At 37.6% G+C, this 24917-nt stretch overlaps 2 protein-coding genes and 1 non-coding gene across 5 annotated transcripts in view; 1 reads left to right on the forward strand and 2 right to left on the reverse strand.

The window, feature by feature from the left end:
* The window catches only part of LOC103022903 (LIM and SH3 domain protein 1), a 29142-nt gene extending 18521 nt beyond the window's left edge, over nt 1-10621 (reverse strand). The window contains exons 1-2 of the mRNA XM_007234081.3: nt 10260-10621; nt 3695-3789 (exon numbers count right to left, since the gene is read on the reverse strand). Of these exons, the coding sequence (XP_007234143.1) occupies nt 3695-3789; nt 10260-10328 (164 nt within the window). The 5' untranslated portion in view covers nt 10329-10621. The remainder of the gene's footprint in view (nt 1-3694; nt 3790-10259) is intronic.
* Nucleotides 10622-11678: 1057 nt separating this feature from the next.
* Nucleotides 11679-11750, forward strand: trnac-gca (transfer RNA cysteine (anticodon GCA)). Its single transcript has one exon. It is a non-coding gene; the product is annotated as a tRNA-Cys (tRNA).
* Nucleotides 11751-13720: 1970 nt separating this feature from the next.
* The window catches only part of plxdc1 (plexin domain containing 1), a 66307-nt gene continuing 55110 nt past the window's right edge, over nt 13721-24917 (reverse strand). Inside the window, exons 8-15 of one of the 3 annotated variants that reach the window (XM_007234083.4) lie at nt 21753-21852; nt 21551-21646; nt 21364-21445; nt 21203-21263; nt 19655-19772; nt 18514-18546; nt 17376-17536; nt 13721-14428 (exon numbers count right to left, since the gene is read on the reverse strand). In XM_007234083.4, the coding sequence (XP_007234145.3) occupies nt 14306-14428; nt 17376-17536; nt 18514-18546; nt 19655-19772; nt 21203-21263; nt 21364-21445; nt 21551-21646; nt 21753-21852 (774 nt within the window). In that variant the 3' untranslated portion in view covers nt 13721-14305. Of the gene's footprint in view, nt 14429-17375; nt 17537-18513; nt 18547-19654; nt 19773-21202; nt 21264-21363; nt 21446-21550; nt 21650-21752; nt 21853-24917 lie in introns of all 3 variants that reach the window. The other 2 variants (XM_007234082.4, XM_007234084.4) reach the window with 2 other exon arrangements.

Raw genomic sequence — 24917 nt, forward strand, 5'->3', positions numbered from 1 at the left:
CAGAGTATTAGAATGAGAGAGAATATATATAACCACAAATATTTTACATCACCCAAACATTATGTTCTTCTGGATCAAAAATAGGTTGCTGTAGTGTAGGCTCCTTTTCCTTTGGAGCACATTAAACTACACCAATAAAATTATTTTGGCAAAACTCCTAATACTTCATTCGCCAACCTGTATAACAGGTTGTATAAAACCGACAGCCAAATGTTGTACAAGTACAAATACCAGTGTGTAATAACAGTCAAATCTAAACATCTGTCCAATGGCAATAATTTTTTAGTCCCAGGAAATTTAATAGAGCCCTGAACGACAATTCCAATGTCATTTTGCAATTCTTTATACACAGTCTAGTCCTGAATATTGTGACTGTATAGGAGCAATTTCTAGGTTTATGTATCTGTATCTGTTTCTCTGTGTGCTTTATTATCCTACTTTCTCACCTTTGTTCAATGGTCAGGTATTATCTGGTTGTTGGAACATCTTTAGCACTGCAGTGACACTAACATGGTGGAGATATGTTAGACACAGCTGTGCCGCTGGAGTTTTTAAACATATCAGTGTCCACTAACCAGAAATCTACAGCAAACAGTGTCCTGTAATGGGCAGTTTACTGTGTACATGGACAATACATTTAAAAACATTTAGTTTGATTTGTTCATAATATTCTAACTTGATTGTGTATTATCATATTGCCCACCCCTAATCAGAATCCTACAATGGAGTAACGTTGCCATGTTGCACACCCTCCAAGAAAGAGTTTCACTCCAAAGGCAAAACAGCTGGGCTCTAGAGAGATCACACTCCACACACAACACAAGTGGAAAATAAAGCGTGCATGAACATCCCCTTCTTATAGGTGTAGAGGAACAAACACGAGGGTGCAGAAATAACTCATCGCCTGCTCACTGTCTCGTCTCTTTCTTTTGACACTGTGGAGAAATATCCTGATTCTAAAATGGATCAGACAGAAATTAGGCCAGATTAAATCTTCTACGCCTGTCTAAATAAAGCCAGCTGAACTTTAGCTCCTCTGAGTAAAATCAAGGATAAAATCTCAGGACAAAACCTTTTTTTTAGGCTACCTCCTTAAGACGGTAAACAAATAAAGGCCACATGACTCATACTTGGAGAGACATGTCAAAGAGGATTCGGCACTCTAGCATTAAGGCCCCAGTCTGCTGGGATGACTTACTCTCTCAAAGGTGAATGGACTCTACAGTACTGTAAATACTAAAACACAGAGCTATGATTGAGGCTTTAACCCTTTAAGACCTGTATATAAACCTATTGGCACTTTGGCACTCTCATAAGAGCTTCATACTAGGCCTTAATATAGAACACTGTTGGACTTCATAAGATATAACTCACAACAGCTTCTGCATTACGATTAATAATGCAGTAATAAACATAGACTTCAAGGGTTTAAAGAAGCCCACACTTATCTGCATGCTCTTGCATGTGAATCATGTACCAGGATGTCAGTAACATACACAGCGCTTTGTTGTCCTCCTGGAAGCTTAGCTGTCGAAAAAAAAAAAATCAACCACTGAGGAAATATCAACTTTGCATCAAGCTTCCCAGCTGCCTGTGACATTTGCCTATGCTGCAACTGTAGCATGGAAGGATTGAACCTCTGCGACAAAAGGCCACCTTAGTTGGCACAGAATGGGCATCAGTGCATTGTACAGTTTGGTGCAGAAGTGAGACTGGGGCTTGTAGAAGCACCTTTGTGAAAGGCAGCTCTTGACACTTCCATATGAAAGTAGTGTTCTGATGCTTTAGTCAAACACAGTCTACAAAGGGCTTGTTTGTGCATTCAAGCATGGGCTGAATATAGTCTTGTGATTATGTTCAGCTGCTAATTGCTATTGATGTGTTACTACTATACACAAAACCTTTCTATCAAAAAAGAGTCAGAGGATCACCACAGAGCAGGTATTATTTGGTTGGTGGATCATTCTCAGCCTTGACAAAACTCTGACTTGGCTGTGTATTATCATATTTCCCACCCCTAACCAGATTCCTAGGGAATTCTTGTTTGTGTTTTCAAACTAAGATCATTCACAAAAGAACAAAAAATATGTTAAATTTTTGTACACAAATCTGTATCAAAATAAAGACTGTAATACTGTTCAACATTAAAATTTTAGATTAAATTTCTTTACTTAGCCCTACTATACTCATATTTTTATTGTTATGTTTTCTAAATTTGTCTCAATGAAATCGCAGTGCCACACATTCTTCACTGCGGTCTTCAGACCTCCTACATATTTCTCAACACAGTCCCACAAGTTCTCAATTGTATTTAAATCTGGTGGTTGTGTTTGTCGTGACATTATCATCCAAACTTCCTTGCTCCTTAACCCACTCAATGATCTGATATGGCATCTGCCATTGCCTGGTTGGCATACCAAGTTGTTTATTTGTGGTTTCCATAAAAAAAGGAACAGAAGCTTTTAGTCTTCACATTCAGTGTAAGATCCAGTGTAATCTTTTGTTCACTGCCCTATATATTTGCATCTGTTGAATTCATGTTTATGCCTTGATAACTTATCAGAAACTCAACTGGAAATGTGACTGGTCAGATGTATGCTCATCTGTAGATACCTTATTCCTGTATTTCTGAGAGTGCAAAATTTAATTCTACACAGTCTGGGCAGATTATTATGGCCACATATTTGTTTTTTACACTCAAAGAACATTATTATCATTATTATTATTTTACTGTCCCCTGATGAAGAACTAGAAGAAGATGACCACCACAAACTTTGCAGCAACAGATGAACTTCTGCCTCTACATTTGTATCTAGAAGGTGGAGCAGCTAGATAGGAGTGGCTCTGCAGGGCTGAAAATTACCCACCAAACCAAATAATACCTGCTCTGTGGTGGTCCTCTGGGGTCCAGACCATTGTAGAACAGGGTGAAAAGAGGGTAATAAAGTGTACAGAACACAGAAGGACTACAGTCTGTAGTTATAAAGTACAAAGTGCTCTTATATGGTCAGTGGAGCTTATTATTATATTATATTATATTATATTATATATTATATTTTTGATTGTTCTGTATGTGATATCTGCTCTGTGAATGCTTTATGTCCATAATAAGTAATGCACAGAGTGAAACTAAGTGTTTTGTACAGGGAAAAAAAGTAACAGGAAAAACAGTTTGGCATGAATCCACTGAATCCCCTAAACAGAAATAAATCACTTAATCACGACAGACACCTCCCTAACGCAAAGCATTTTTGCAGCCTGAGAAAATGAATGCGGTCCAAGTGAACAGAGGCCTGAGTGTTTATCACAGGCATAGTGATGCAATAGTGAAATAAAACGAGCGCATGTTTGCATGTCGTTGAGAACTTGTTTTAGGATTTAACAACCTCCACAGCTACAAAACAGGCAAGTGCTTAATGTCCCAAACACATCACCCAGGGTGAGAATGACACCAAGCACAAAAAAATGACCTCAGTCACATTTGCTGGTTCGTATTCTGCCACATCAGATGCTGGCTCAGGCTGAGATTCACACGCTGGAGATTAAACCGAAAGCATTCGTGTGCAAAGCTTGCCAAAGTCCCAAACTCTGGCTGCACTTTCAGGATGGGAAGACAGTTCTAGAACTTGAGAGACACAAGGAACAGATGGAAGGATGGACAGAAAGACAGAAGAAGATGGTGAGAAAGGCTTACTGGCTGCAGTAGGGTTTCTTGTCAAAGCCTTTGTAGTTCTTCATGTTTAGAGTCATTTTGCAGACCTCGCAGCTGAAACATCCTTTGTGCCAGTACTGTAAGAGATTAAACAGGAAAGAGAGACAGAGAACACTTATTAGGAACCATACTGAGAATGCTGACATCAACACACATCTTAGAAAAGACACGTGAATCTTATTATGTTACACATAATCTTATTTTGATAGAAACATTTGTAAGAAAGTCCAACAATACTTATCAAATGCAATCATACTTTATGTAGGTGCTGGGAGGTTAATCAAATTAACTGTTTTTTATGCTATTTCCAACATGGGATAATAGAGATGCAGGAAGATCTTTACATATATAGCATGCCAGAGGGCATCTCGGTAGACATGCTTGTGCTTCTCTTAATAAACCATCATATATCTAAAGAATACTGAGATTTTCTGCTACTAAATAGTATAAAATGGGCCCAAGTTATACATATCCTTGTTTTATCTGTACCTGCCAAAATACTGTCAATAATGTGATTTTGCAGTCCTTAAATCTTAATACTATAATTACTGTATTATTGCATTTATTTTTTACAATTTTCAGTTCCCACCCACTAGCAAAGACTCCAACCCACTACTGCCCTACATGCATTAAGAAGCTAAAACGTTTTGCTAATGATGCTAGCTGAATGCGGAAGGAGAGGAATGCTAACTGCCATTTGATTGGGGTCAAGAAAGGGCCAACCTACTCACCCAAAGAAATTGAGGAGGCCAGTTGTGCTAACTAGAATTCCCAGCCACAGAGGAGATCAAACCTTTGGTCAGGATGTTCACTGAACACAGCAAAACAAGCACTGATTTGCATATTGCAAACCTGCCTCTCTGAGGGCATTACTGTAATGTGGGAATTAAAAAAAAATATAGCACAAAAAAACATTTTAAAGTGCAAATATTTTGGGTAGAAGGCCCAACAATACATTCATACTCGTAAGGAGATAAAAACATTTTTACAGTATATATCAGATATACTGTCACAATTTATGCTGGGTGATTATAGTTTAGACATACAGTGTACCCACAAAGAAAATGCAGTTTCTTTTTTATTATAAGGTTTTGCCAAATATACACATGTACAACACCAACATGCATTTATATTGTACTTTTATAGTGTATTTTGACTACATAAATGGCATTTCCTGTTTCACCTTCACACCACATTGAGGGTCTTTAATCTAAGGCTGGGGGACATGACAAAAAAGCAGCAAAATAAATTTGTCTGAGTGTTATATACTATACACTGTGAGAAATTACGTCACAAACTCATCACAAATTAACTGGACACAATAATGTTTTTTGGCTTAATTGATAATTGCAATATATGCATCATTTTAAGAAAATTGTATCCACTGATATCATGCTAATATAATAACATAATAATGTTTTTACACATTTTTAAAAATCAATTAACTTTTTTTTATACTGAGGCACTGGAATTAGAATAGAAAAGGGTTTAAATTCCCTAAACAAATAAAACATCAATAAAAAATAAACCTTTCCTTTTAAACAAAGTCAACATACTGATTGTTAATTCACATTAATAAATCTTCCAGGGGTGTGCCATATCGTATTATACACAATAATATTGTCAATATTTTTTTAATATCGTGAACGATATTATATCCTGAAATACCATTTCATATCACTCATCTTTAATTATCTCAGTTAGGGGTGTGCCATATCATATCGAACCCAGTGATAAAAAAAAAAAATTCATGTGTATTCTTGAAATCATTTTTGTGTCATTTCATTGTGTTTTGTCGTATCGCCAAGAATATCATAACTGTAAAATATAATTATTTTAAAAGTCTTGATATAATTTCAGGGCCTTTTTGCCCATCCCTAGGCTCTTCTCACATAAATACAATAAGAAAACACACATTTTTTTAAATTTTCTACACAGTTTTGAAAAAATAAAAATAAAAAATATTAATATGTGATGTTATATTTATGCCTTGTTGCCCGCCCCTGTTGTTAAATATTGTCACACTGCCCAGTCCTATTAGTATCTAAGTGACGTTATTTGAAGTGGCTCTCCACAGCCTCCCTGAATCCAGGCCACTGCAGAGAAGGTAGCCCTAAAGTGAGATGCACAACTCTGATCTGTGGGGACTCGAGAGTACGGGCAGCAGATTTGCCTGTTTAGCAACTTTACGTCCGCACCAGTAGCTGCATTAGTCACTGCCCTAAACACACTTTGAGCTGTAAAGGAGTGTACACAAGCTTGGGAAGTCCCTGTAATGAGAAACAATGAGTGTTTGGTTTGACTAATGAATTAGTGCCTACTCCTTTTTTATTTTGGGAACTGGGCTGCTGAGCGTACAAATTCTTCCAAGGAAGAATGACATACACGGCCTTCATTACGTCTATTCTCTGAATTCCTATGACAAAAGACTGACCAGCAGGCCTGCCTAAGATAGAAATAAGCATGGGCTGTTATTGTACTGTTAAATACCATCATTGCAATGTGCATTCAAGTATATTAAAACAGAAAGTACATGTATTAAAATGACTAGAAAAAAACTGTATTCCAAAGTTTTATAGAAATAAAGCCACCTCTTTCTCCCAGACCAAGTAACTCAAAGTGCCTTTAGGTTTAACCAGTTGGGAAGTCATGTATTTTATTATGAAACAATTTACGTTTCAATCAAATTACAGTACTGGAGCTCAGCTCTGTTCGCCACTGAGACAAACCAAAGCTACTGTGATCTAGTTTAACACACACGCTGCTGCAAAAAGGTCAGCATGAACTGGTGATGATTAAACAACAACAAAAAAAAACATAGGGGCGGTTTCGCAGAAAGGGATTTAGCCTAGCCTTTGACTGCAAATAATTTTTAATAGATTTTACATTTAAAAAATAGGAAAATACATCTAAAAAGAAAAAGAATCGCTAATTAAGACAGTAGTAGAGAGTGATTAGAAGTATTATTAAGAGATAAATAAGAAGTCGAATACAGAGGAAGAACAGAGTGAAGGCAGGGAGAGAGGACATTTTGGATGTGGATTGTATGTAATAGCTGTGTATGTATGTAATAGACTGTATGTAGAATATTGTGTTGTTGTATTCCACTGTTCGTGAGCCTGATGGCATGTGGGAAAAAGCTTTGCTGTAGTCTGGCGATCTTTATCCTCAATTGGCTGAAACGAATTACTACCTAGATGTCGGGAAGCTGAACAACAGCTCAGCTATTTCATAAATTCTAGATTTTTCCCTCTGGGATCAATAAAGTATCTATCTTTGTCTGTCTGTCTATCTATCTATCTGTCTGTCTATCTATCTAAATCAGATGCTCTGCAATATCAGGATTGTAAAAGCCATATTGAGTAGCCATCACTCTGTAATCTCTCTCGGCAACATTTGCTCATCATTATCACTCAAATGATATGTGTATCCATTACTCTGATGTGATGTGCAAGTCCATTATCTAGCAGGCTTTCAGAGAGGCCATAAAAGCAACACTTTTGGTGGGGCCTTCTAGCTCTTCCAGCTGTAGAGGTTCAGGATACCAGCTCATTCCATCTCCCCACCCTCCTCCTAATCAACCCTGCTGATCTGGTCACACTGACCACCTAAAAAAGGGGCCAAATAGGGAGAAACTGAATTGGCCATAGATAGCCACTGCAATGTGGTGCAAATCTGCGACAACAGCAGGAGAACATCCCAGCAGTTGGAAGAGGAAAAGGGTCTGCTCAGCTGTTCACAAATCATAGCTTATGCCAAGTGAAACTAAAGAGACTCTTGTTTTAATGTTCATCTTTCTCCTGAATGACAGAGTTCTATCCAGCACTTATGGGGTTAGTTGGGGTGTTGATCTTTCTACATCACAAAAGCTCTTATCTCTAAATGTAATCAAATGCTCACAGCAATGCTCCATTTTAGTAGAAAACCATCCATATACAATAGACACAGTTTTTTTTTATTTCTAGTGTAATGTGTGTTCTGGCAATACATTATAGAAGCCATTACCACCTACAGTGGACAGCATGGTGGGTGGTTATGATTGTAACTGGCAAAATATGTCTTGAATTTTCCAACCTAGCAAACAAATAAGTGACACTGACCAAAATTACATCCACATTTATAGGTCAGTGCAGTCCATATTAAATGACAAAAGTAATAGAACATGATAATACTTTCATGCCCCATGACATCTAGCATGTCAGCATTAGTAAGTAATTACTTTTTTACCCTGAATTACACAGAAACTCTGACAAAGGTCTGCCCTTTAACATGGCGCGTTCAGGCCAATCACACTATATTGCACAATCTCACACTATGCTCTCAAAGACGCTGAGGAGTTCCTCTTTGTTAGATGTGTGCATTAAGACAGCAGTTTGGAAAGAGCTGCCTTACCAAGTTGTTCCGGAAAACCAGTGACTTTCAACATGGCTCCTCTGTGAATCTTTTATATTTTATCTGTGACAGAAACCATCCTTTCGCATCTTTGCATGTGTCTACGATTTCCCAGCCAGTAAAGCCACAATGCACCCCCACAATGCCTTTGTTAAACCTTTGCACAGAAATGTACTTAAGTCGAAAAGCAGCGAACCCGGAAAGGGATGTGAGGTCTTACACCACAAGCTAATAATACAAACCTGAGGTCACCAACATTTCAGGTGCAACCTACAGACTCCTTCTACAAGAGGCCTAAACTGAAATATGATCTCATATTCAGAGAAATTGTTTAAGGAGACATTAAAAATCAAGCACGGTTCTGTTATTCTAAAACTAAAAGCTGAAGCTCTAAAGCAACAGACTGAACCACAAGCTAAATCACAAGCTAGTAATACAAATCTGATGTCACTGACTTCAGGTACACTATATAGACCTCAGATTTTAGCTAAAAGACTTACATTGCCACTTAAAGCAATGTGAAGCAATGCTCTACAGTTTTAAAGTATTGCAGATTAAGAATTGGCAAACCAGTTGGCAAACACAAGCAAGACAAAAACCCTCTGCTACAAAGATATTGCTGAACTTAATGCACTAGCAAATACAATAAACCAGAGATCATAGATAGTTTAGGCACACACTACCCAAGGTCTTCTACAACTGGCCTACGTTAGAGGTTTGATGTAATACATTTTGATCATATTGTAAGACATTTTGTTATTGTGACACATAATATGCTTTGCTTTCTGGGTGTATCGTGGATATTGCCAGTGTTCAAACATTTCATTACAGAGAGTGTAATAAGTGCTGTTTAAATGGATGAATTTTATGGATGTATTTTATAGTTTAATACAAATCACTGCACAAAGTGTTTTTTAAGAATTTAACAATGGTGCATTTTGTTTGTGTGTCAAAATATTGCTATAAACATTGCGTAGTGAGAAAATGCCTTTCAATATCATGGTAGAAATGTATTTTACTACTTTTATTTATCACCCATCTCTAGCCTGCACTGTAAGCTGTAGTTTTAAAAGAGCATGATCATGAAGGTTATAGGTACAGACAACTAGATAACAACACACACAGCACTAAAATGCAATAATAAATACAGTATCACAGATCGGGGTCTGCATGAACCACGTTAACTTGCACGATGTCATTCTGAGCACTAACATACGGATCTAGGCCTAGAACATTACCCTCGCTCGCGAGCATTAAACATTGCTGCACAATTGGCAACGCCCACATTCTTCTCAAACACACACTCGCACTCAAGGGAAGATGGATCTGCATAGCAGAGGCATGAGTAAAGTGATAGCACCACAATAGCTGCCCTGTGGTATTGTGCCATCAGTGCAGTTCAGTGGTGCGGTGGAAAGAGTGCCAAATGCAATCTAGGCAAAATAAAAAATCAACGTCGCGGAGAGGGAGAGAGAAAGAGAGGCTAGTGCAGAGCTTGCAGTGTGGCAGGGCAGAAATGCTTGTTTCAACAGGAAGCGGTCGTTCAAGTTACAAAGTGGAGCCAAGTCAGTCTGAAACGGACGCTGACTCTCTTTTCCTGTGTTCTTAGTGAAGTTGCAATGTTTATATTATCTAAGTAGTTAGGTAACTAAATACTTGAAAAAGAGAAAGGATATGGGTAGCTAGTTAAATAGGGGTATTATAGTTAGTATTTAGTATTAACTTACCTCGGATAACCTAATACAGAAATGAATACAACTTAGCTATGAATATTAAACTATTTTAGTTAGCTAAGCTATTTACCTGCTGTTCTCCTGAATAAGGACTCAAACATATAACGCTAGTTAGCTAAATTAGAGTATTGACTGTAGTAGTTAAGTTAGCTAAGCACATACAGACATCAGTGTAGGCTTATAACTATTTAAATTAACTAACCTACAATGTATGAATATGAAACTATGTTAACTAACGTTAGCTACTTAACTAACTACCCGCTGTTCTCAATAACGACTAAAATATCTCACCTAGGTAAAATAGCTAGTTAGGTTAGGTTCTCTGGTTACAGGTTGTTCCCTAGCTACAGGTCCACTCCCTGTTACCCCACTAACACTATAGGTTAGCTAGTTACCTGTGTGTGTATGTATGTATGACTCACCTTGTCCAGGCAGTTGACTTTCTCCGTGGGATACACGACCTTGTTACATCTGCTACACTGAGGATTCATGTTGCTCGGCTCTTCTCGCTGCCTCTTCTTCCCGTCTGTGTTCGTCCCTGAGCCGCCGGAGGATCACTGCATACGGCTGTGGTGGAGGTGTGAGGGTGAGGATGGCAGCTAGCGAACTACACACTCCCACTCTCTCTGCCTGTCTCTCTCTCTTTCTGTCTGTCTGTCTGTCTGTCTCTCTTCCTCTCGCTCTGTCTCTCTCTCCCTGTCTGTGTGAGCCAACGCTGACTAGAGCCTAGTGGGTGTGAATGAGTGAGTGCGCGAGCGGACTGGGCGCGGGCACGGTTCGACCAACCCTGTGTGCACGCGCGAGTGGGCGTGGCTCACCGCCTCAACGCACAGTGGTGGGCGGAGCACGTGAAACGCGCTCACAGCACCATAAAAGGAGTTGAACAGGCAGGGCGGGGCCGGTGGATGCGTGGAGCAGAGTTGCCAGGTTCGCTGTTTTACCTCCAAATTAGCCTTGTTTGAAAATCTTGTCGCGGGTGAAATTTCAGGGTTGACGGGTGCGTTTTTTTGGGCTACTTTTAAAAATGACCGCGGTTGCCAAAAAAATAACAAGATGAGTGCGTGTTACACAGTGGGCAAACGTGTAAAAGCCAACACTGTGTTCCTTGGAATATTTATTACAACAATAAAAAACAGGAGGCAGAGAGAGAGAAAAATCACAGTGTAACCAGAAATAAAAAGGAGAGAAGCGAGTTCAGAAGACTTTGGACTGACTTTGGGCTGGATATTTCTGTTGGACCTGGCAACCCGGGTGTGGAGCCCACCATTTAAACACGCAGAGTTTAAAAATAAGAGTTAAACGGCTATAAATTATTATGTTATTATAAATTAATATGAACCATTATTTGAACTAAAATTATTACTAAAGTTTATTTTTTTATAATTATTTTAGATTTTGGCTCTGCAGAGTTTTGTTATGTTGACTGCCCCCTTTCGGCATGTGAAAATGACACGTCGTAGTGCAAAGTCAGACATAGCTAAAGCGGATGTGTAAAGCTTAACTGGAGCGTTTGTTTCCTTATTTATAATTTATAAGACTGTAACTGTAGCTAACTGACTGACTGGCTTTATTTAGCCAGGTTATGTGTCTAGCAACACTTAGCAACGTTAGCTGGCTAAGTTTAATGTTACACAAGGCTCTCTTCAAACACACGGTTTGATTCATTTGATAGCTAGCTTTACGTCGCAAAGATTAGACCGCTCAAAAATTTCTAGCGTTAATTACCAGAGAGGTTTCAGAAAGTAAATAGCGATAAAAATAACAATAAATTAGTAATATAATCTTAAGACGTTGTTAATACGTTCTTTATAGACACAGATTTCACGCCTGTGTTCGTGGACGGGGGTATAGCTCAGTGGTAGAGCATTTGACTGCAGATCAAGAGGTCCCCGGTTCAAATCCGGGTGCCCCCTACCTGATATTTATTTATGAATTTGAAACCGTACAGTATTAATTTAACACATTATGACATATTATTGCATCTCAGAAAATTTGAATATAATTGAGTTAAGTTACTTTATTTCAGTAATTCAATTCAGAATGTGATACTCGTACATTATATAGATGTTTTACACACATAGTAATCTGTTAGAAGCGCTTATATATATTATTGTTAATGATTATGGCTTACAGCCAATGAAAACGCAAAAATCTGTTTCTCAGAAAATTCTATAATATTATATAAGACCAATTGGTACTTTTGTTAGTGTGGGCAGTGTGCCAAATCCCATTTTTCCTCCAGACTCTGGTCTCTTAATTTCCAAATGAAATGTAAAATTTACTGATGGTCAATGATTGGTTTGGAGAGACATGTGATCATGTTGGTCCACTGTGTTATATCAAGTCCAAAGACAGTGCAGTGTTTCCAAGACTTCCAAAAGGTCTTATATAATAATCAAATTTTCTGAAGCTTACAAGTGGGTCATAAATAAAAGTATGTAACTTTATATATGCAAGAATATGGTATTATGGTATATAAGTATATTTGACTGTTTATATTCTTATCATATTCTTACATTTTTGTTGTAAACTTACTAAAACAGATACCTTCTCCTATCTTGCATGTTTTGTTTGATTCCTTGCTCTAAATCATCTGATTTAAATTTCAATTTAGGTTCGCTACATCCACAGGGACTCCCAAGCTTCCAAAAATGATTTTTTTCCTCCTGAGAAATATAATTAATGGCCTAGAGGGTTCATGTAACTTTATAAAGAAAGCAAAGATTGCATGTAATGCAATTAAAAATATAAGATCTATTCAATTTAATCAAATTTCTTTGCTATCAAGGTGGCTAATTAGGTGGATTCCAGGTGGATTCGGGCTCTGAATGGCTTTGTACATGTGTTGCATTTTGCTGAAACTCTGGTGGTCTTCCCAAACAGGCCCTATTTTATAACACATGGGTCCCATCTAGGCTTCAGGTGTAATGCACAACCTAGATGGGGCCCATGCCTATGGATAAATCCTTTTGTTTCCCAGTTGCAATATTGAGTTATTTGGGAAATGTAGCTACATGCCAACAGTAAATTCAAATGATGTGTGTAGCTAAATGTTAATGCAGTTATTGTAAAGCTAAATGTCCTTATGATCATTTACATGGTTTCTACTAAAATCTGAGTAAACAGTACTTAATAAAAATGTCACAAAATGTAGGAATGTACTATAAATATTTAGGAATGTATAATAAATATATGTAGGAATGTATAATAAATATTTATTATAAATGTAATAAATTAAAGCACGGATGCTGTTTGGGATCAATGTGGTTTGCTTTGCTGTAACTGCTTTATCATTGACTGCATTACCTGTACTGGTCTGTAGATGATGCTGTTGACCAAGTTTTACCAAGTGTGAAAACTCACTATTTTTTTCAGTATAAAGTTGCTTTTACAGTAAAAAAAAAAAGGACACAGTTTACAAAAATGACACGACTATTTTTCAAAACAGCATTTTCACTTTATTGTTTCACTATTAGCACACTGTATGTTTAAAATGTGACACTGTAATGACATTTGAAAAGCAACCTTCAACAATAATGTACTCGTGTTGTTCCTGTAGTTTTATATATTTACCCATCTGAGCTCATTGTATGTGTAACTGTAATTTGATCATCCCAAACTGTAACAATCACAGAGTTATGTCAGGACAGTGTAATACTTTAGACAGTAAATTAAAACCATGTTCATGTGAATGGAATTATTGCCTGGAGAAGATATTTTCTCATTATTGAGTGCACAAACAGTTCTTTTTTATTTAAAAATAACAACTGCGAAGGCACCCATTTGTTCGCAATATGTTGTTTTCTGATTGATTTGTCAGTCTGTGTGGGCAAGAGGCTTTAATTCAGGTTCCTTGCAACACTTTGATCATTCTGATGAAGCCTTTTCATTTTGTAAAGGGCTAAATACAAAAAGAAGTCATGAGATCAGATCACATTATTCCACTACTACTAATGAGATTGTTCAATTAAAGTGCAGTCCAGTCCATGTAGCTAACTGAGTCTTAGGCATCATAGACCTATTTTCTTCGTTTCATTGAACACGACACATTAGAAAACACAAAATATCTTTTCTCAAAATGAAAATTCTAGAAAGTCATATTGTACTGTACATAAACTGCAGGGTTTCATCATGGCTAATTCAAATCCCGTTCTCATCAAAAGAGTGTATTCAGTGAACTTGCCAGTATCATCCACAGTTCCTTATTTTTAAAAAAAGAAGGAAAAAAAGAAATTCCTCGGTCCTAAACGGATAGCATAAGAGGTGTTGCAGGATGGAACTGTAAAATCTAGGGAGGCAGAGAAAGCTTGTGAAGTAACTATGGTCAGTCTCTTGTGTCCCCTCAGCGGTAGTTGATAGCTCAGCATAGTCCCTTTGTCTTTGAGCTCTCCCACCAAAAAAAAAAAAAAAAAAAAAGATAAAACAAAAAGGTTGGAGATGGCTCCTTGGTGCCGGAAGACCTGCCTCCTCAGCACTGCTCTGCCTCGATGAATCCCTCTTTTTCATGGACTCCAAGTTCAACCTCAGCGTAGCTGGAGTGGCACCCCTGATTCCGAAACTTCATGGAGGGCCAGTAATTATTGGTGCGGCGCTGTAGAGCCAAAGAAAAAATCAGTTTGGTCAATTTTTTCCAATGTGCACCACCATTTAGCAGCTTGTTACCACGTATTTCTACCTTTTTTTTAGCTAAATTCCTTTAAACCCTACTATAGACTTCAGTCAATATTATCACCACATGTGTGCACAATAATTTTCTTGTGTGGTGAACGTGAATTTATACCATTTATTAGTCTTTAATAAGTCTTAGTTTTAAGTGGTTTGTCCAGAGGAGAATGGGTCCCCATTGTAACCCTTGATCTCATCCAAGGTTTCTTACTCCAAGTCCCTGACTCGCGGTCACACAGTAGAGAGTAAACACAACAAATATTGTTTTCCTTGCAACTGTTGGCTTTGGCTTGCTTACTGGGAGTTAAGAGTTTTCTTTATTTAGCTTCTTTTTATGGTCTTATTTCTGGATTTCTGCAAAGCATTACAACATGTTATAAAAAGCTCTGTACAAATACATTTGACTTGATATTTTAATAATTTAAAAGAAGAACTCCTGCCTCTTTTCTATAGTATAGTGTGCATTTTACTGTGCTTTTATTGCATGAAACCAATTTCTAACAGGAGACATATACAGGTGCTGGTCAACGAATTAGAATAATTTGAAATAGTGCAATCATGAAATTCTTTGAATGCATTTTTTGTGCAGAAAGCAAATCAGGTGTTCACCGCACCTGTCCTACTCGTTAGACTAATCACAGAACTCGTTACCTGGAAAAAAATTTGCTCATCTGAGCTTTCCAAAAGGCCCATTTAGGCCATTTAACTGTGACACTGTTGTTTTATTGAATTAGAATAATGGAGAAACCGTTTCATTGAATTAGAATAAATGCTCGAATTTTTGTTTTCTGTGAAGAGTGTTCACTGTGCAGTATAAAGTCAGGGTTGAGTAGAATTTCTAAGTTGTAAAATCAATCATGGGTAAGCAGCGCGACCTCTCAACCGGAATAGTGGCTCAAATTCAAGCCCTTCGCCAACAAGGCTTGACCCAAACTAAAATTGCTGAGCAGCTCGGCATCAGCCAGTCTGCAAAGCTCTCAAGAAAAACTGCAGCAAGCGCACCAACTGTTCCGGCGTCCGAAAAACTTCTGCTCGCGACAACAAGCAGCTGAGAAAGATCGCAGTCAGCAACCGGTTCAAGTCCACTTCCGAGCTCACCGACTTGTGGAACAAGCAGACCGGCGCTGACGTCTCCAGATCAACCACTTACCGTCGTCTGCGCGAACTCTGCTTCAAATCTCGCGTTCCAGCAGTAAAACCGATGCTGAACAAGAAACAAATGGAGAAACTGCTGAAGTGGGCCAAAGAACACGGCGAGTGGACTGCTGAAGACTGGCAGAAAGTGGTCTTCAGTGACGAATCACGCTTCTGCATCTCCTTCGGTGACCAAGGTCCTCGTGTCTGGCGTCGTGGTGGCGAAACCTACAACCACGAGTGCGTGAAAAGATCCGTCAAGTTTCCCCAGAGCGTTATGGTCTGGGGATGCATGTCCGCTCGAAGTGTAGGGAAACTCTACTTCCTCAAGAAGACTGTCAATGCTGCCGTATATCAAGATGTTCTGGAAACGTTCCTGATTCCGACTGTTGAGGAACAGTTCGGCGAAGAAGACCTCATATTTCAACAGGATCTTGCACCGGCTCATGCGGCAAAGTCGACCAAAGATTGGTTCACTAAAAAACAGCTTGAAGTTTTGGCATGGCCGGCCAACTCGCCTGACCTCAATGTCATTGAAAACCTTTGGGCCATCGTCAAGCGGAAAATTCGCGACAGAAAGCCTACTACGCTGGACCAAATGAAACAGAACATCGCCACTGCCTGGGAAGCTGTGAGTGCGGAAACTTGCGACAAGCTGGTCAAATCAATGCCGCGGAGACTTCAGGCAGTCATACAAGCCAAGGGGGCAGCCACAAAATACTGAGAAAGTGATGATTGTAATTATAATAAAAATTATTCTAATTCAATGAAACGGTTTCTCCATTATTCTAATTCAATAAAACAACAGTGTCACAGTTAAATGGCCTAAATGGGCCTTTTGGAAAGCTCAGCTGAGCAAATTTTTTTCCAGGTAACGAGTTCTGTGATTAGTCTAACGAGTAGGACAGGTGCGGTGAACACCTGATTTGCTTTCTGCACAAAAAATGCATTTAAAGAATTTCATGATTGCACTATTTCAAATTATTCTAATTCGTTGACCAGCACCTGTATACAGCTCTGGAAATAATTGAGAGACCACTTCAGTTTCTGAATCAGTTTTTTTCGGATTTTGCTATTTATAGGTAAATGCTTGAGTTAAATGAACATTGTTATTTTATTCTATTAACTACGGACAACAATTTTCCTAAATTTCAAATAAAAATATTGTCATTAAGATCATTTATTTGCAGAAAATGAGAAATGGCTGAAATAACAAAAAAAGATGTAGAGCTGTAGAGTAAAACAAGTTCATATTCATAAAGTTTTATGAGTACAGAAATCAATATTTGGTGGAATAACCCTGGTTTTCATGCATCTTGTCATGTTCTCCTCCACCAGTCTTACACACTGCTTTTGGATAACTTTAAGCCACTCCAGGTGCAAACATTCTAGCAGTTCAGCTTGGTTTGATGGCTTGTGATCATCCATCTTGCTCTTGATTATATTACAGAGGTTTTTACTTTGGTAAAATTAAAGAAACTCATAATTTATAAGTGGTCTCTTATTTTTTTTCCAGAGCTGTATATATGAAATATATGTTGCAGACAAATTAGTTTAAAATGCTGGAATAGACTGATTTATGCTTAATTTTAGTTAAGGATACCAATATAGATATGAACTGAGACTATGAACTGTCTGTTCTCTGCATTAATTTTTCCAATCCATGCTTTGTCCACCTCTTACAGATACAGACATAATGGATCAGTGGAGATACGAATGGAACCTGCTGAAGTTTTTACCTGCATGAGGTAGAATGGAGGGGCGACAGTGGGATGTGTGTTGATGTAGTAGACAGCCAACAGGGTCAGGAACACCAGCAGGACCAGGGCCGCAACTACACCTGCGATGATCGCTGTGTGCTCTGGAGCTTCCTCCTCATCTGCTGGGACTGTCGGGGAATCTGGCAATCAAAGGAAAAAGGAGAGGAAAGGCTGCAGCTGTTAGATGGCACTGTTTTGATTTCTGAAAAGAAAAAGAAAAATAATGCAAAATGTTGCTTGTCTGTAAAGTTGAGAAGAACTGAGCCACTTCTGAATGGACATCAACACAAGACGCACTAGACACACAGCATTAGTAGTGGACAGCAAGTCAGCAAAACTAGACTTATACTGTTTAAATAAAAGTGCCAAACTGGTTCTTCAGACCGACGCCACACTGTTCCTACAGAACATTTTAATGGATGTTTTTTGATAGGAGAGTTTTGATAGCAGTTTTTTCTGCTTTATCTACTGTTTACAAGCAAAGACCATGCAGAATATGTTCCACATACTAAGTAAAAGAACAAAAAAGCTACTGTTTCTCTCAGTTGGCTTCTATTATGTGTGTTTTAAGCGAAAACGTTTTGTTTACTAAATATAGAGATACACGTCTCTTATTTAAAGAAGTATTCCTTCAAAAACCATCCATTGAAATGTTGCTTGTGGAACCAAATAAAGAAAAATTAATGGCATCACTGTTTTTTAGAGGCAAATATTGCTTTAGCTAAATGATAAGCTACAGCAAAGTGCATAATGAAATGTAAAATACGCTCAGGGCAGTGGCTGCCTTCAAGTTCACTCACTCATTGTCTAACCAAGGTGGCTATTTGCAAGTGAATGTTTGCTTAAACGAAGTTTAAAGAGAGTGAAAAAAAGAACTTGCAAAAGCAAGCACTGAACTGAGATTACTACAGGCCGCAAATAAACCAATGATCTCAGCCGGCAGAGAATGTTTTACAAGGGGTCAGGCAAGGTCAGGTAATCAAGATCGTATCACAATCTGTGCATATTTACACAAGTATAACATGTCCTCTGCCAAATATCATGCTTTTAAATCACCCGTGTCCACTTAACTGCCATTAAAAAAAGATTAGGAGCACCAATGCAGCGGCAAACTCACCATTGCCATGGTGGTGAAGGAGTTTGGTGTCGTCTGCAGAGAGAGAGTGTTGTTGTACATGGAGAGATGGCAGAGCACAGACGGAGGCAGGAACAGCACGAGAGCAAGTTTAGCAAAAGCGCCCATGCAGAGTGCATTCACCACACACACAAGACAAGCACAGGTAACATAGGAGTTAATGTACAGCTTATAAGACTCCGTAGAGAAAGTGACAAAGTGCAAAGTGTTATTTCATGCCCTCTGTGCTTGACACAAGGATTAACATGACTGATATACCATATATTGTTCCCTAATAAGGATTAATTATGTACAATTATAATGGCACTTACAATATTAATAACTTTACATAACACCTAGTACAGTTACAGTGGCATGCAAAAGTTTGGGAACCCCAGGTAAAAATATCCACATTTGTTTTATATTTAGGAAAGGGGATTGTGAAGGACAAAGCAACTATGAGTTTGATCATTGTGGCTAGATAGCTGTTACTGAACCTTCCAAAATGCTTCAGGCACATTTATATGATTTTTAATATCTAACACTGAATTATGTGACGTAAATACAGGAAATGTTTCCTTGTAATGATTTTTCCATTAAGGTCTAACAGTAGAACAGTGGACCACTGCTTCAGAGTCTGCTAAATATTCCTAAATATCATTTTTAATCAAATAGGAGAGTTTAAAAATGCATTTCTAGGCATTTCCTTTTCCCGGTGTCATCCACTTTTCATACTAACATCTCTTAAATACATTAGTTAGTCTTCACTTTGTAGGGATGAGTTATTAAAATGTTCTAAAAGCTGAGCAGCTGACCTTTTCAAACGATGACTGTTGACAAGCCAAAACAAAGCTAATTAGGGTATGAAACTTTTGCATGCTTTCTTTTTTATTACAAAACTGAACAAAACAAAACAAAAATGATAAACTGGTCTTGCTCATAATATTGAAACTATGGTTTATATTTATTTGTTTTTTTGGAGATCAGGTCATCTTCAATTTACTTACCTATTGAAAGTAATTGAGATTTCAATTTGAGTTCCCAAACTTTTGCATGACACTGCCCGTTATCTAACTTATAAATTATATAGTCTTTCTTTAATACTGTACAGAATATGAGAAGTAAAAGTGAGGTTAAAAATTACCCTCAGTGCCACCTGGCCTGGCTGCAGGAGAGGGGGTGGCTGCGGGAGCAGAGGAGCTGTAGGGGCTAATGGAGCTGTCACCTCCCGGAGGATAATCTTCACATGTGCCCTCCTTTGCCTGTGAATGATTATGGAGCATTAAAGTGACAGTTTAGGAAATTATTTAAAGTACAAAAATAATAATAATAATAATAATAATAATAATTGTGAAAAAAACAATAATCAATATGTTATTGCAAATCGTCTGTTATGATGCTTTATATGCTTTAAGGCAACAAATATTTATGAGCATAGAATTGTTTACAGCTCTGCTCTGTGTGTATAATTACTGTATTTTTCAGACTATAATATTCACATATATATGATATTTATATAATATAATTAGAATCCGGTGGACCTTATGTATGAATTCTACCAGTCAGGTATAAAGGCCCGGTAAAGCCACTCTGTTAAAGATCAGCATTATATGGATGAGTTTTTTTAGTAAAGTTTCTCCATCACTAAGGCTGGGTTCAGCAGCATTAGCATTAGTCGCTAAATGCAGTTTTGTTTATTTAGGCACTTCCCACAGCTTTTCTATTAGAAGGGAAACATGGTGACACCCTTGCTCACTTCAATGCAGACAATATGCCTTATAGTCCAGTGCACCTTATGTATGAAAATCAACCAAAAAATGGCGTTCATTGATTGATTGCCTTACAGTTCAAAAAATACAGTACGTCCTCATATTTATTTTCTTTTGTCCTCTATATATTAACTATTGTCCTTGTAAACAGGAAAACATTGTGGAAATAATAAAATCCTTCTTTAGAAAGATTTGGTGAATGAGGCCTATTATCTAGAGCAGAAATGTGTAATATTTTAGAAGCTTTTTATACAACTGCAGCTGCCAAGTAGGCAAAAGCCTATAACTATAACCACACAAACTACAGATAAGATAGGAAATAAGATTGGACACTACAGATTTAAACAGGTAGACGTGATTTATGGTAGCTGTGTTTTAAAGCCTAGGTTGAAGTTAGGGTAGGGTGGGTCCTTTGTAGAACTGTCCTGTAAAAAGACTCCTTCTCAGGAGCCATTGGTCACCCATATGAAACAAGGCTCCATGGCCAACTGTGGTGTAAAACTTCAAGCAAACAAACAGTGGACAGTGCAAAGAGTGTAATGATTGTAGCTGGAATTATCTGTGTGACTAGATAAACAAATTTATATTTAATTTAATTTAATTTATATTTAAATCACATTAATATTCAATGCAGAAAGCCTTCCTCACACATATCTCGCAAGTCATGGAATACAATACTAGTTCCTGTACCATGACATGTGGCATGTCAGTGTATGGATATGAAGAGCCTTTACAGCAGCATAATGGATAAGTTGTATTACTTGCTCCACTTTTAGTTAATTTCAGTATCACTCTTAGATCGTTGCATTTTAAGCATGTGTATGTGCATAATCAGTTATATTAATTATTTAACATATATTTGTTTTGTGTGTCATTTGCAGAGTAGAGACGTGTTCATGCACAGTAGTTTAACGTTGTTCTACCTCCTCTGAGCAGCTGTAGTCAAGCCATTCTTGTCGGTGTCTGTCTATCCCATCTGAACACCTAAAAAAAGCCCAACAACATATATGTGTACTTCAACAGAGTCCATTAAAAAGACAATTCAGAACCTGTACAACGTGATTAACTGTAGCAAACATGTTACCTCTGCAGGACATTGCACCAGCCACAACCTGAAGTGAGGTTAGCGCGCAGGCACTGGTCACACGTGGTGTGCTGGAGACAGGCTGAGTGCACCAACATGGAAGGAAGAGAGATAATATTATTAAAACTCATCTCAGCAGAAGAGTAGAGCTAAATCTAGAGCTCTAGATGGGACACTACAGACTCACTAGGTAATGGGCTGAACTCAAAAGCAGAGCGGTTTACAATCTTAGTAGTGTCCACTTCAACACGGTGGTACTCGTAGATCGTCCTCCTTCGGGCATCTGCTGATGTAAGGAAGTAAGGAACACTGTTAGTCATTTTAGGAAGAACATGATGAGAACAAAGACTTTTGAAAGTTTGTTAAACAAAATCTTGAATAGAAATTACCTGGGGTTTGTGGGGAAGAGAGGAGGGCCATGAAGGCATCAGACAAGCCCACCTTCACCGGGTGCTCAGTAGAGTTAATCTTCTCCACAGGTAAAGGCACCTAATGACAGAGGACACCACAGGTAGGTTACTTGATTTATACCTATAGTTAATTGATTTGCAAAAAGTGAGACAGCATCCTATTATAAGTCATATTATATTATAAGTAATATTAATAGTGAACAAACATTAAGGGTTTCAAGTTCCCAAGTTCTCAAATGCCTATGCAATGTTCGACCGATTCATTTGAGTAGCGGCTGCTGCAATAAAAAAATGGTATCACTTTGTTCTACATTTATTAGCTCAAATCTTCATCAAGACAGCCGGAATCCAAAGAGTACTGTGACCTAAAATTGACTAAGGGAGTTTTTCCTTGCCACTGTGTCTCCACAATAATTGGCATCTCTGTGGTGCTGCTCATAAGAGACGTGGACCTGTTTTTGTCTGGAAAGCTGCTTTGTGACAACTTCAATAAAATTTAATTGAATTGAAATTTACCTAAATTAAACCTAAAATCGAGTCAATTCACCAATTTATCACTGGTTTAGTCAATACAAAAATTAGATATAGCTTCAATATTAGATTTAAAAATAAATTTTGAATCCATAACTCTCCCATGATATTTGTAAGAAAGCACATTTTAGTCCCGTCCAGATGCACATCTCTGAGTTTCGTCTCCTCGCGTATTAAAAAATAGCTATTTGTCCTCTGCTACGCATCGTAATTACACACGCGTGTTTCCACCGAGATCCATGTAAACACAACGAGTGGAAATGGAGGAGCTACTGAACATGATTTCATGCGACCAAGTTAGCTTAAAAATTCACTGGTCCTCCTAAATTCAGTTTTCTTACCAAATCTGATGTTTATTTTAGTTTTTTCACACTTTCTTTTTACCTCACAATTTAATTAAAAACACTGAGTGGTTACAATCCAAGGCTGATAATATTACTGGAACAGAGACATCAGTCCAAATATTTATGAGGTATAATATTTATGATCTTATTATCCTACTCACTGTTGTCATCCATTTTTCCTTCTCCTCAACATAAAAGTGAATTCTGATCTGGCTGTTCACACTGAGTCGCACTTCTGCGAATCAAATATGAATCGGACTTTAATAACATATTGCAAAAGCCCAAATCAGATTCGGAAATGTCCGATTCTATAAGATTTGTGCCATTCACCCTGCCACACAAATCAGACATCTGTGTCACATATGAGCAGAGGAATGGATTTAGGCAACATTTACCTGCTGTTTGAACATAGACTTAGATATGTTTACACCACTGTTCAAAGTTTTGGCTGTGTCCCCTCTTTCTGCAGCTGACTGTGACATCTGCCTATGCCTAGGATCTGCCTGTTTATTTCTTCTGTTCTGACATTAATTTGTATAAAGGATAAATAATAACACATCCCTGTGGGAAACACAATCAGACAAAGTTCTGTTTACACTCACTGTGTGTGTTCTATTAGCTAAAACTTCAAGAATCCAGCCCAGATTACATCCAAATTAAACGGTTCAAGAAACACTGTAATAAGAAAATGTGGTTGAATTGTATTAAAAGCCAAGGAAAATGTGAATCTCTGTGCCTTAATATTATAGCTCTCTGAATACCTTTGCCCCAGTAAGTAAAGTAACTGTTGGTCATTTAATTAATTCATTTACTACATGCATGGTAGAACCCAGTAAGATGTCTCATGCCTTTTTCTCAAAGTGAGGTCATGTTACTGCCCCAGGGCTACATGGTGTACGTGGTGTTTTGCTCAAGGAGACTTGTTTTCTGCTTTAGACTGTCTTTGTTCCTGCTCAGGGTGGGGGTTGTCTTTCTGTGTAAGAATGCAAGTCAGAAAATCTGGGTTAACCTGATATTGGAATAGTTTTCTAATAGTTTTACTTTCTAATAGATGTAATAGATCTCAGTCTTCATTCTCTTGCTAGTTATTAGTTCTATTAAAAAATGTGCAAGAAATTTCACTTTGATGATCACTGTCTGAACCTGTCAAATCTGCAGCACTTTATATTTGAGTACAGTATCAGTTTTTCTTTATTTTCTTTAAATATTGACAATTAATAGAATGGCCTTGCTCTAATAACCATTTCTACTCTGTATAAATGAAAGAGTACACAGTATTGGTTTGGACACATCTTTTTATTAATTTCTGCACTATTGAAATATGTTGTAAATTAAAATGATGTTAAACCAGAATATGTTTTATAGAGTCTTCAAAGTACACTCTTAGCTTTGTTTCAGGTAGCTTCATGAGGTAGAGTCACCTAAAATGGTTCTCCTACAGTCTTGTAGGAGTTCCCAGAGGTGCTGAGCACTTGCTAACTGCTTTTCTTTTACTCAGTGATCCAACTCATCCCAAACCATCTCACTCTCAGTTATGATTAGGTAACTGTGGAGGCTGAACATTTTGGGTCAGTTTCCCAGACTGAAAGCCTAGTTCTGGACTACCCATCATTTGTATGAAGATTTTCCACTGAAAGAAAAATATAGTCTACTATAAAAATATAATCCCTGTGTAGAAAACCGAACCTTTTTGTTTACTAAACAATTCTATATGAGTTTCTTCTATTCAATTTAATTCAATTTTATTTTATTCATACAGCACTTTTTCACAACAACAGTTGTCACAAAGCAGCTTTACAGAGAAAAACAGGTTCACGCCTCTTGTGAGCAGCACCACAGAGATGCCAATTTTTGTGGTAACAACAGTGGCAAAGAAAAACTCAATTACATTCAGAGGAAAAAAACCTTAGGAGGAATCAAGTCCAAGACACAGTTTTGATGTCTTCAATAATAAACTACAATATAGAGAATGTAGAGAGTAGAGAATGCTTTTAAATAAAGGCATTAAAAATGGTTCTTGGAGAGATGCCATAGAAGAACGACTACTGGTTTCCTAATTGACCAATTTTTAAAAATCTTTCCAGTATTTAAAGGTTCTGTTAACCTTTAATAGGTTGTCCACACTTACTTATCTCTATTAAAAACATGTTTCTTTCTGGAACAAATGGTGATTCGTCTATGGTATTGCTTAAAATACATTTATAGTGCCCATATTTTAATAGTGCATAAAAAAAATTGAATAGTTTATGTGACTCAAGTTAGATAAGTA

Source organism: Astyanax mexicanus, chromosome 15 (genome assembly GCF_023375975.1).
Source record: "Astyanax mexicanus isolate ESR-SI-001 chromosome 15, AstMex3_surface, whole genome shotgun sequence".
Taxonomy (NCBI): Eukaryota; Metazoa; Chordata; class Actinopteri; order Characiformes; family Acestrorhamphidae; genus Astyanax; species Astyanax mexicanus.